General features: G+C 37.6%; 1 protein-coding gene across 5 annotated transcripts in view; it reads right to left on the bottom strand.

Moving 5' to 3' along the window:
* The window catches only part of TRIP11 (thyroid hormone receptor interactor 11), a 68,683-nt gene that overhangs the window by 9,513 nt on the left and 46,650 nt on the right, over nt 1-12,520 (bottom strand). For 4 of the 5 annotated variants that reach the window (XM_012098940.4, XM_004017952.5, XM_042235383.2 and 1 more), the window contains one exon: nt 11,412-11,511. In XM_012098940.4, the coding sequence (XP_011954330.2) occupies nt 11,412-11,511 (100 nt within the window). Of the gene's footprint in view, nt 1-521; nt 11,512-12,520 lie in introns of all 5 variants that reach the window. The other variant, XR_009597260.1, reaches the window with a different exon arrangement.

Here is a 12,520-nt window from a genome sequence, read left to right on the forward strand (position 1 = left end):
TAATTCACATTGTTTACCCCAAATAAAATTATCAATTCAACAGAAAATTTAGAAACCAAAGGTTTTCATTCTCTTCAAAAGCTTAAGTGCAAACAAGAGATTTTTCACCACTGCTTCCTTGCATGAAACATTTCCAGAGCCACTTTTTAACGGGAAAAAACGGAAAGGACAATTTTAGATTTTCCTTTTTCCATTTTCCTGGCTGGACTCTTTTAGTGAGCTGACAAAGAAAAGTAGCTAGCACAATCAAGACCGTGGCTCAGGAGGCAGCTGCCAGGGCAAAGTATCCTGAGGTAAACTGCAAAAAATTCAGATCACTGGTTCTAACAGACTAGGCAAGATACAATCTAGCTTCTGACTGATTTAGAAAGATGTTTGGACTATTTTATTTTTAAATTCTTAGTTATTTGAAAAGGAAGCAAAATGTGTAAAGTCTTGGCAGAACACTTGGAATCTAAACAGTATTAAAAGCAAAGTCTAAAGTTACAACAAGGAGAGACCCTGTTCATAATGAACCATACCATGGAGTAATGGATTCCTAGACTAAGGAACTCTCAGCAGACCAATGGAGTCTACACCTGTTTCCTCAGAAATGGACAGTTTGAGCCAAAGATGCTTATTAACATCAAGCTAGATTACAAATTTCATTCTGAAAGAAATGAAAAGGAGAATGCTTTGCGGTAGAGCTCAACTTTTCAAATCAAGAAATATTCACATCCGAACACTAGACTTTGACCTCTTTGCACACACCTACTCTGCGTTACGCAGCATTTTCCTAGTAGCAGCAGGATACAAGCTTCTTTACCCACTATATGACTTGCAAATATTTCCTTCTACTCTGTGGGCAGTCATTTCACTTTCTTGACAGTATCCTTTGAGGCACAAAAGTTTTAATTTTGATGAGTCTAATTTATTTTTCCTTATGTTTCTTGCCTTGTCTAAGAAGCCACTGCTTAAACTCAGTATCACAAAGATTTACTCCTACATTTTCTTCTAAGGGTTTCACAGCTTTAACTCTAAAATGTAGGTCCATGATCCACTTTGAGTTACTTTTTCTGAATGGTGTGAGGTAAGGGTCCAAGGTTCCTATATGTGGGGATACCTAGTTGTTCCAGTAGCAAAGTGTTGAAAAATCTGTTCTCTTGGAATCTTTGTTGAAAATCAATTGACCAGAAATGTATGGTTTATTTCTGAACTCTCAATTCCCACTGCAGACCTCTGCAAATGTTTTTCCTTCTGCCTGGAAAGCTCTTTTCCATTGGCACTGCCTATTAATATTAACTCTTTACCCTTCACATCTCAGTGCCCAAGTCCCTTCCTCAAAGAAGTTTTCTCTGAACCTTACATGTTAAGCCAGATTCATCTGCTTTATGTTTTCATTCTGCCTGTACAATGCCTACAATTCTGATTTACAGTACTAAACGTATATACAAACTGTCCAGTCTAACTGTTTGCAATGACCGTGGCTTTTCCAAATTGCCAAAATCTAAACTGCAACATGTAATAGGCTAACTTTTACCAAAACAGAGATGGTTGTCATAACCATACTATAAAAGCTAGGTCTGTGTTTGGAAAATCAACTACAAACGTTTCCTTTCCTGTGTTTCCAGGGAAGAATTTAAGCTTGGACATTAAGAGACACACAGACACACAGAGACAGAGAGAACAAGACTATTATTTAAGTCTGGGTCAGAAAAAGACATTGTAGATTCTTAATGGACACATATATACTACCAACCAGGGTGCCAAGTGGGCCTTTTCTAGTGAAGGGGCCTTTTCTAGTACTCTGTTTAGAGGAAGAACCGCAAGTAAGTTAATCTCTCATTCATGTTCTGAATTAACCACCCCATTCCTCAACTGAAGTAAGAGCCAGAGGAGCAGAGTCTTCTCTTTCATCCTCCTCCACTTCTCCCCCAGGCTATGGAGAGGTGGCAGAAGAGAAGGTCAAATTTAGCCAACCTCCATCTTCCCTTTCTCTGAGACTTCCCTTCTCCTATCTACTTTCTTCTAAAAACTAATGATTTTTATACTGATTACATTTCAAAATGATAAATACTAGATACAATATAAATTCTAGATAAAATATATTATTAAAATTAATCTCAGTATCTTTTTACTTTTTAAATGTGGCTACTAAAACGTTTTTAATTCTAACTGGCTTACATTGTATTTTTTTAATGGATAACACTACTTTGGAGTATAACCAGAATATAACCATTATACTATACTATCTCATTAAAAAAGAAAAGATAAAACTGAATGGTTGGATGGCATCACCAACTCAATGGACATGAGTCTATGTAAACTCGGGGAGTTGGTGATGGACAGGAAGGCCTGGCCTACTGCAGTCCATTGGGTCACAAAGAGTCGTACATGACTGAGCGACTGAACTGAACTGAAAACTGAATAACTAGACATCTTCAGAGTAAAATTCACAACCTTGCTTCTGATAAAAATGACTTTAGTAAAACAAATTAGAAAAATTAAACTTTGCTCTATGAAAAATTGATCAAGAAATCCATCTTAATAAAGTTCAAGTAGTAAATATTTTCTTGATGAAAATTAGTTAATATTGGTAAAATTCTTATTGAAAGCTCTGTGTTCTGAAAGATATAAGCAAAACATCCTCGTGTGCACGTGTGCTAAGTCACTTCAGTCATGTCTGATTCTTTGTGACCTCATGCCCTGCTAGGCTCCTCTGTCCATGGGATTCTCCAGGCGACAATACAGGAGGGAGCTGCCATGCCCTCCTCCAGGGGATCTTCCTGACCAAGCGACTGGATCACATCTCTTCCGTCTCCTGCAATGGCAGGTGGGTTCTTTACCACTAGCACCACCTGGGGAGTCCTCAAAACATCCTTAAAGCCATAATAAGAGGGTACAAATTTCTTAAAAATTTCATTAGCAGAATATAAGCTAGTCCTGAGCTAGTGAGAAAGAGAACTGACAGTGTGACTATCCTCAAAAACATACAGAGGGTTATTTTAGCTTCAAGTAGCAGTTTAAGTGGACACTGATACTTGAGTCTAGAAAACAACCTTGGACTTTGGGGGGAAGGGTTGGAATGGTGGTATTAACTAGGAAAGACTTAGAAAAGAAAGTCAAATACTGACTTCAAAGGTCCCTACAGATTTGCTCTTTTCTCCAGGCATACCTATTCTCCTCCCATCAGATTCTCAATACTTCTCCACAAAAACTGCATACTAACTCAAACCACAATTTGAAATCAGAATTGTATTTATATGGGCAGGCAAAATACAGTTATTCAGAAGTGAGTATCTAGCCAAATACAATATCCCTGTGAAATAACCTAAAAACATGCCAAAATAATCCTTTGGAAATTAGAAGGGGAAAAAAGGGCAGGGACAGGGTACACGTTAAAGCCGAGCAACAAAGTAACTGGGATTCGTCTGGTTTAGGTTAAAAGTTACTCTGAATATCTGACGTCCTAAAACCATATCAGAGCCTCTTCTCTGTAATACTGAGAGATGGTGCCAGGGTCTTCATCACCTGATTTAAAATCAAAAGTAAATATAAAACGCGAGTGACTACAACAAATCAGTACATCACAATTTTCCATTTTATTTGCAGTTAGCAACACTGTACTATAATACTGTCTTTAGAAAGCATTGTAAAATTAGGTCACACTCCTTACAAAGTCACTGGCTATTTTATGACTAACCTCCCTTGGACAAGACTCAAGTTTATTTAACAGCCACCTGACCAAGAAAGGGTTTCCCCAATGGTTAATACAGTAAAGAATCTGCCTGCAATGTGCAAGACCTGGGTTCGATTCCTGGGTTGGGAAGATCCCCTGCAGAAGGGAATGGCAACCAACTCTTAGTATTCTTGCCTGGAGAATTCCATGGATGGAGGAGCCTGGCACGCTACAGTCCATGAGGTCACAAAGAGTCAGACACAACTGCATGACTAATATACACTCACTGAGAAAAGAAAGGTGGCTGGAGCAGGACTTGAGAGTCAGAAGACCTGCAGAAAACCGCGCTCTTGTCACAAGACCTGAAATATGAATCACGGTCCTGTCACCAGTGCCAGACTTCACTATCTATTTTGTAAAATGAGCTTGCTTATCTCAAGAAATTTTGAGAGAACCTACTGAGTGATTAAACATGACTTTTCTAAATAGTAAAGTGCTGTATAAAGTACTAGAACTCATTCATACGATTTCTTAAAATACCATCTTTCAACTCTGCCTAACTATTATCAATAACATGTATCACTTTGGTTAACATTGATAACTTTTCCTCCATTTCGCCTGGTCATCTTTACAAACTAAGGCAAAGAAGTCGACACAAGGAAGAAAAGAACATTAGAAATATGATGTTATTACAGGTGTGTCTATCGATGTAGATTTGCTGGGATAGAAGGGAGAACATACGAAAGAGCTTTGCTCCAGAAAAAAAGGAACAAGACTGCTCCTTGCCGGTTACGGTTCTCTCAGGAGACAAATGTATGGGCGTGGTGGAGGCCTCGTCTTCATACGGTGCAATGGTCCCATTGGAAACCCACTCATTAATTAAAATACTTGCTTCTCTGGGGGTTGCACGTAAGTGCTGGCCATTCAGCGACCTGAGCAGCCACAGTAGTCTTTGATTGCCAAAGGCAGAATCCAAGACTCTTAAGACGGGCTGAAACAACTCTGGGGTGACTCCTGGAGGAGTTAAGCTCACAAGTAGCACATGGGCCCACTACACAATTTCACTAGCGTTTTTTATCCCTGACAAATTCAACTTAAAATGGGAAACAGAATCTCAAAAACTGAAACAAAGGGGCGTCAGAAAGCTAACCTCTGACTAACACTCCAGCAAGATTCATGTATAATATGTACGGAGCTCATACTTACAAGTATTTAGTTATTTGGGGCTTCTCTGGAAGCTCAGCTGGTATAGAACCCACCTGCAATGCAGGAGACCCTGGTTTGATTGCTGGGTCAGAAAGATACCCTGGTGAAGGAATAGACCACCCAGTCCAGTATTCTGGGGCTTCCCTGGTGGCTCAGATGGTAAAGAATCCGCCTGCAACGTGGGAGACCTGGGTCTGATCCCGGGGTTGGGAAGATCCCCTGGAGGAGGGCATGGAAACCCACTTCGGTACTCTTGCCTGGAGAATCCCCATGGACAGAGGAGCTTGGCGGGCTACAGTCCATGGGGTTGCAAAGAGTCAGACATGACTGAGCAACTAAGCACAGCACACAGATATGTCAGTAAATAAGCTGGGTCTGGTGTCTTACTTGCACTGGCTACCTAAAAAATAAATTTAAATCTGATACATTAAATCTAACATAAGGAGATTTAGCCTCTTTGGTCAATTAAATATAATCAAAGCAAAAGCTAAAAATTTGATGGTCTTATTAACAGAATGTCAACTTATACAAGATCACTTTCACTATAACAGCAAATTATATTTTTTAACTATAAAGGCACCTTGTATTTCTTTACATTTGAAGACATATTACCAATTGTTTTGCCTTATAACTCAATTCTTTTCAACCATTTCAACAGAATTTTAAGGTCTAGAGTATATGGTGAATGCTTTCTTGTTCCATAATTATAATTATTAGTTGCAGAATGAAAAGCAATTTTTGAAACTCCATTTCCTAGCAAAGAACTCACAAAAAAAATTTATGAATACAGTATATCCTCATTAACTTGAGTTTTAATAGACTGGAATCTGATTAAGCTCAATTATCAATGTTGAAGTCTACTGGATTATTTGTAGAGTTAAGTTAGAATTACTACGTGTATAAGAAAGAGACTTTATGTAAATATTTTTAATATAACCAGATCAAATTTATTTTCCCTCTCCACCTTCCTCTCTCAACCATTTAAATTAAAATTCAGATAATTTGTACTGCATTCTTCCATAGCAAAACAAACTAACAATTTTTTTAAAAGACTGAATATTGTGAATCAAGTTATAGATTTAATTTTTAAATTTAAAAATTAAAAATTTTAAACATGACACAGATCTGTCATATTGCAAAAGAAAGGGCCTCAATTGGGTCAATAACCAGTAAAGTCATAATTATAATTTTGCCACTTACTGAATATCATCATCACTGTATACTAATACATACTGATTTATATTAATGACAAATGGCTTCCTAAGCTATAGACTAAACCGTGACCCATTTCTGAAAGCTGTTGGAAATCAGCATGGGCTAAATCTGATACAAAGAAATGTTTGTTCAGCCCACAGGGTTTTTCTTTTTTAACTTAAATTACATGTCACATCAAAGTCTACATTTCTGGTGTCTTCCAAAAGATCTGAAGATTTAGCAACCCTGGACCCACTCTCCTGCATGGCAGTGGTTGGATGAAGAGAATTTGTTGCCCCCTATAAGAAGCTCTCCAATTCCCCTGTCTCTACTTAGTCCTATTTGCTATACTATACTAAATGATAGTATAATTTAGCCCCAGTTTAAAACTTGTGCTCATGATCCAACAGCTTACTCCCACCTCCGCCTTCTCCACACTCCACACCCGTGCAGCACACATACACACAATGAGTCCACTAGATCCTCAGCCAGCTTCCAGATCTGATGCTGTTTCATATGAGTTCCTCCCTCTGTCTAGAATGTTCCTTCCCAGCTCTCTGCCTGCTTCACTGGACGTATTTGCCGTTCAAGAGAGGGCAAGCATACCTTTCACTAGCCTTTTCTACCCGTCCACAGCACCATCATGAGGCAGAATAGATTGTCTTCCTTTTTCAATAGCCTGTTTCAAGTATGCGACTATCCTCCTGAAGGTGGAACTCTTGTCCCCTGTCTTTGTATCTTGAGCACTTATTTCAGTGCTTGGTACACAGCAGAAAACAATGACTCTGACAAATAAAAGAATGACTGCTTTTTCTCTGGGAAGGGAGACTATCTGAGAATGTAACATAGGACAAAAAGAATAAATGATTTATATTATGAATTACTCATCTATGTGAAGAAAAAGACACAAAACACATTAAGTCAAAAATTCTCAAAGTTACATAATTTGCTTTTCCCTTTATACTTAGAAGAACTAATAAAACATACATTAAAAAAATATAACCATTAAAAAATTAAAAAGAAATAAAACCATTATGTTGAAAAGGGCCTAATTATTTACTGAATTGACATAAGCTTTTTCTTAATTAAAAATTCTGACATTTTCTAGTACACCCAGATGTTTATATCATCACAATTTTTTAACTATTTATGGCAACTCAGAAAACTGCATCTGGTATTTCTTATATGTTTCCTCTAAAATCACAACTTCTGCCAAAAACATCTATAAAGAAATCCCTCAAAAGGTTTGGGTAACAAAGCGTCTGGGAATGTATCTGGCCTATGTTCAACAGGACATTATATGTTTTCTTGTATAAATCATGTCCTGGAAAACGGAATGTCTTTATTTAAAATAAAAAATCCACCTTCCAGCACCATAAAGGTGGCTCCATGAAAAACAGTTTAAACGTTTTATATTTGTAATTTTAAAATGTTTTTATGCTTCATATTAAGTTGGTTTACTGGGGCTCATTTTATACATTCTTCTAGATTTTCTTTAAAAAAACACTCTAAGAAAATTTTCCATTCTCAACTCATTGAAGACTTTTTTAAAAAGCAGTAACAAAACCTTAAAAAAAAAAATCAGTGATGGGGCCCTTTAAGATATGGCTATAAAACTGGCACACAGACTGAAAGACTTCCCTGGCGCTGGAATCTAAACTTGCATTGCTTATGAAAACTTATTTTTCTTGGTGTACCATAAAATTTACCAGCCTTTTGAATAATAGTTATCAAAACAGTAATTCTTTTGTGCTTCCTATTTCAATTTTATCCAACCGTTTTCACTTTAAGCAGGAATTCATCTCCAGGATGACGACAGAGAATAAGCAAAAGAAAGAAAACGTTAAATTTGTCCATGAACATAGCAGTATAACACATCTTTCAGTGGTTCAGCTGTAGTCTAGGTTTCCATAGGTGTTCATTCTCCCATGAATGACAATCCCATAGAAATTCTGAACTCTGATCAACTCAGAAGAGTTCATGAAAGACACTGTCCTACCTGCGTCACAGAGGACTAATGCCTTAAGTTTGAAAAAAATCAAAAAAATCTAGGATGACATGTGAAATAAGTCTCTGGACCTACATGGAAAAAGAACACTTACAGAAAAAATGCTGAAAGAATAATTTCTAAAAGGAAAGAAAGGAGCAATTCTTCTACCAGCCAACATTACCTATTAAATTACAGCACCTACAGGATCTGAGGGTTTTTCATTGTTACTTTCCCATAGTGTGTGGGGCTGGGGGGTGAGGGGGAGAAGACAAAGAACTTATATTTTGGGAGTAAAATCTTACTACTAGTTTAGAGTTCTGCCTACTCAGGTTTCTTTTCTCCATGGAATGTCCCTAACCCTTAATGGGATTCCTGGAGAACTAAATGTGCACTCTCTGACCAGAGCTGAGCACCACTGTCTTAAACTATGAACCTATGGTGTGTATCTAGGCCAGGTGTTAGCTCCTTAACTAAGTTCCTATAAAAAAGAGAAAAGGGTTGGGTGGCGGGGGGGGGGGGCGCTCCTAGCTAGTATCTCACACAGCATCTAACATGAAGCCAAGCAGTTGGTTCGCATTAAGTATTTAACACCTGATTAAGGCATCTTCATACTTTTCACACAAAGCCTGTAAATACTCGGGACTCATAACCACAACTGCACATACACAGCACTAACAATTATCTACTCTAAGTGACCGAAATCATCAACAGTCTGCTGTTTTAATACTGGTGTTATAAGCAATAGCTCCCTTTTCATACGTTTGACCAGACTGAATCATCTCATCTCTGGTAGCAATGACATAAGCATTTCAAATAAAATACTGCTTTTTAAAATGAGTTTCCTAATATTGTTTAAATGTTGAAACCGCATATCAACTAATCATCGACAGTCCACAGATGCTTAGAAATAAAAGAATACTTTGCCTCTACGATTCAAGTCTCTATGTACTTTCTTGCAACAAAAGCCAATCTGTCTTTTCCAAAACTGTTTCTCCTGGCAAATATTTTTGCTGTCTGGCCAAGTTTTGCGTTAAAAATAACGTACAGTATTACAACATCAATCAACATTTAAAGTACTTAATGATCTATGAAAGAAAATATACAATGATTCTTTTGCAACAACCAAGCCAATCAAAGTTTTATTTATATTATCAAATCAAAAATGCAGCTTTGAGAAAATAAAATCACATTTGTGTTTAGACATCTAAAAGTAATATTAAGCACTTAGGTAATAAAAGAAAACAGACTGCTAAGAAGAGCTTAAATGACAAGAATGACTTAAAGACATAACAGAACTAACTGTCCCTTTAACCCCCCGTCCCCTGCCTGTCTGTGCAACACTGGCCTCTTGCCTTCCTTTCAAATACCAGTTGTATAAGCATAATTAGAGCTTTTTCTGTGGTTAATATTAACTTCACAAAATGAGTCCAGAGTTCTATATATTTACAGTGAATATTACTTGTAACTTTTTACATGAATAGGGACCTAGGCCACCTAAGCCTTGTCACTTACAATCAAAATCTAAAAATATTCTACTACTGAGGATTTAAATGGGTGCCTGAACAAATTACTAAGTAGTGTAGGGACTGTGAAAATATTTAGTAACTACAATAAGTCACAGTGTTTATTTTTTTATCTTATCTACTGGGAAAAACACGCATAGTTGTCTAAAAGGGGAGGTGAACTTAAATATTCCAATAGCATGACATACAAGTGAGTTGTCACCGACCAAGAAGTTGGTTCAGAATACTGCCTTTTTACCTATATTAGTCTAGCCCTACCTGAAGATACCAATTCTTTGGCTAATCCCTTGACTGCTCAGTGTATCTCCTCCAGGTTGCCATATGTCTTCCAGGTAAAGCTGTAGTTACCCTGGCCTTCAACCTAACTAGACTGTTTTCCAAATAAACACTGCCTCTGGGTAAGGGCAACCATTTCAATATTTAGGGTACAACTCAGAAGATACTATCCTATCTTCAAAGGAGATATATACAGAACAAAATACAAGTTAGCCTATAAACAACTGTTTTCCTGACAAGAAATAGAGCAACATGGAAAGATCATGAACTTTGGTCAAGGATAAAAGATCAGAGTTTAAATCTCAGTGTCTTTAACTTATAAACTGTAACTAATACCGCCTACTTTAGTTTCTTGTGAAGGGTAAATAAAATATGAGAAGACTAAAGAATACAGTACATTTATATAAAATGCCCATGTAGACCCAATATATAACTGTTTCCTTATCCGTTTCCAGCCCCTCAATTACACTGAGAGTTCCATGGCTGGCCAAATCTTACAAAGTAAACAGAGGACTTTTAGTTGGGTACTCATCTGCCTCAGATTAGTGACCTTAAGGATACGACTTCACATTCTCCATCTTAGTATTTTTTTTATTTCTAACCATCTCTCATCTCCTGTCCCCTGCCTGTTTTTGGCCAACCTATCGGGCCTGTCCTTTGGTATCCACAGTTCAGTGATTTGTCTGCTTGCCTCCTTAATGCCCAAGTCACCATTTTCTGTTGTCTGACAGTGTTTCTGCTGTGCCATCTCCTATTTTGCCTATTTCTATCTCATGTTAAGAGTTGCTTCTTAATCTTAATTACATGCCTTGGTACTACTGCTCCTAACCCATCCCCTGAAGCTGATACATTTCTAGGTTCTCATCACCCTTCTGATAACCTTTAATCATTACCTACTAAATGCAGCCATAGAGTAGCTTCAACTTCCTGGGGACCATTAGATCAGAGATTAAATGAGGACATGCCATCTCTGTCAGCAGTTAGAGTTAACAAAGCACTATCAATCACCTGGTTATCTGAGGCCCAACTGATAATCCTAAACACAGGACTCACCCTAGGAAATCAACAGGGCCTATGAGATAATTTACAAGCATCAAAAAATACATGAGTGCCTACATGTAAAGCATCATCTATAATCATAACACGCTAGTTATAGGCAGACATTCATTCCACAAAAAGTTACTCTTTTACTTAAGAACACTGCCTCCTTTAACATATCAGACAGCTTTAGGCAGGATGAACATGGACTGAACAGGGAAAAGTCACACTGTGACAAGCTGACTCAGTCAAATCTACCCCTTGGATGGTCAACAAGGTGGCAGAAAGCACAAATGAACAGCCTCAATATTCAGAAGAACTAACTAGTAGATAGCCAGGGCCAACTTACAACTCTGGTTTCACTAGGAGCTGTATTCAAATCAAAGTAAACTGGTCATGGGGGACAGGAATGGAAGTCACATTCTAACAGAAGTTGTTCTCACTCGACTGCACCAATGCATGGCAGGAAACCACACTTGATTCAACACTGGTATTGTAGGAAAAAAGAACAAGGAAAAAAACCTACTTTGTTTCTTAAGTTCTTCAATTTGTTCTTCCTTTAAATCTAACTGTTCTGTAAGTCTTGATGCTGAATCTAATGCAGCATTTGCTTCATCCAAACGTTCCTGAGGAAGAAAAGTTCATTAAAAAGCAGCATGCAAAAACTACTTCACAAACTATAGAGCTGGAAGACAGCTTAAAGTCAATCAATCCCTTTCAGCTGATGAAGCTGTATTTCTCTGACCTTGGGCAAGTTCATTTGATATTGCTAAGTATGAAAGATAAAACCTACATTTCACAACATCACAATGTCTCTTTCAGAGCAATTATATATATATAAAGGAGAGAGAATGCTATTAAAAGACTACTTGGTGACAAAAATTTTTAAGGTGACAATAATAAGAGAAAAAACTATGAAAAAGATTAAAAAGTCAAGAAATATAGCAACAAATGTTTTTAATTTTGTAAGTCTGATGGGTATAAAAGTGATGTTTATTACTTTATTTCTCTAACTACAAACCAGTGGATTTGAGCATTTTTTCATGTTTATAGACAGCTGGAACTACCCTCATGTAAAAATCTTCACACACCTTGCCCATTTTTCCATTGAGAAGTCCATCTCTTATAAGCTAGTTTGTAAGAGCACCTTGTATAGCAGATATGAACACTCTGTCATCAGCGTTACAAACATGGTCAAACATGTCCTACTTTACTTCTTGAGTTTTAGTTGAGTTTAGGCTCCTCCCTGCCTCTGGACTACACATGCGGTCTTCTAGTTTTTCTTGCAAAATATTCTTTTTTAACATTTATATTTTTAAAATATAAAAGTTAAAGATATAAATGACAGAGGATGAGATGGTTGGATGGCATTGCTACCTCAATGGACATGAGTGTGAGCAAACTGGGAGATGGTGAAGGACAGGGAAGCCTGGTGTGCTGCCTGTCCATGGGGTGGCAAACAGTCAGACACAAATTTGCGATTGAACAACAACCTTTTTAAAATAGTATTTCTCAGTGGAAGTGCTTTTGATATTCCTGGCCCCTACCCACTTGCCGGAGGATCCACCCAGTCACTGTAACAGCCAAGAACAGCTCCAGACTTCCAGCACCCCTCACAGTTAAGAAATCTTGCTT

Source organism: Ovis aries, chromosome 18 (assembly GCF_016772045.2).
Source record: "Ovis aries strain OAR_USU_Benz2616 breed Rambouillet chromosome 18, ARS-UI_Ramb_v3.0, whole genome shotgun sequence".
NCBI classification, from domain to species: Eukaryota; Metazoa; Chordata; class Mammalia; order Artiodactyla; family Bovidae; genus Ovis; species Ovis aries.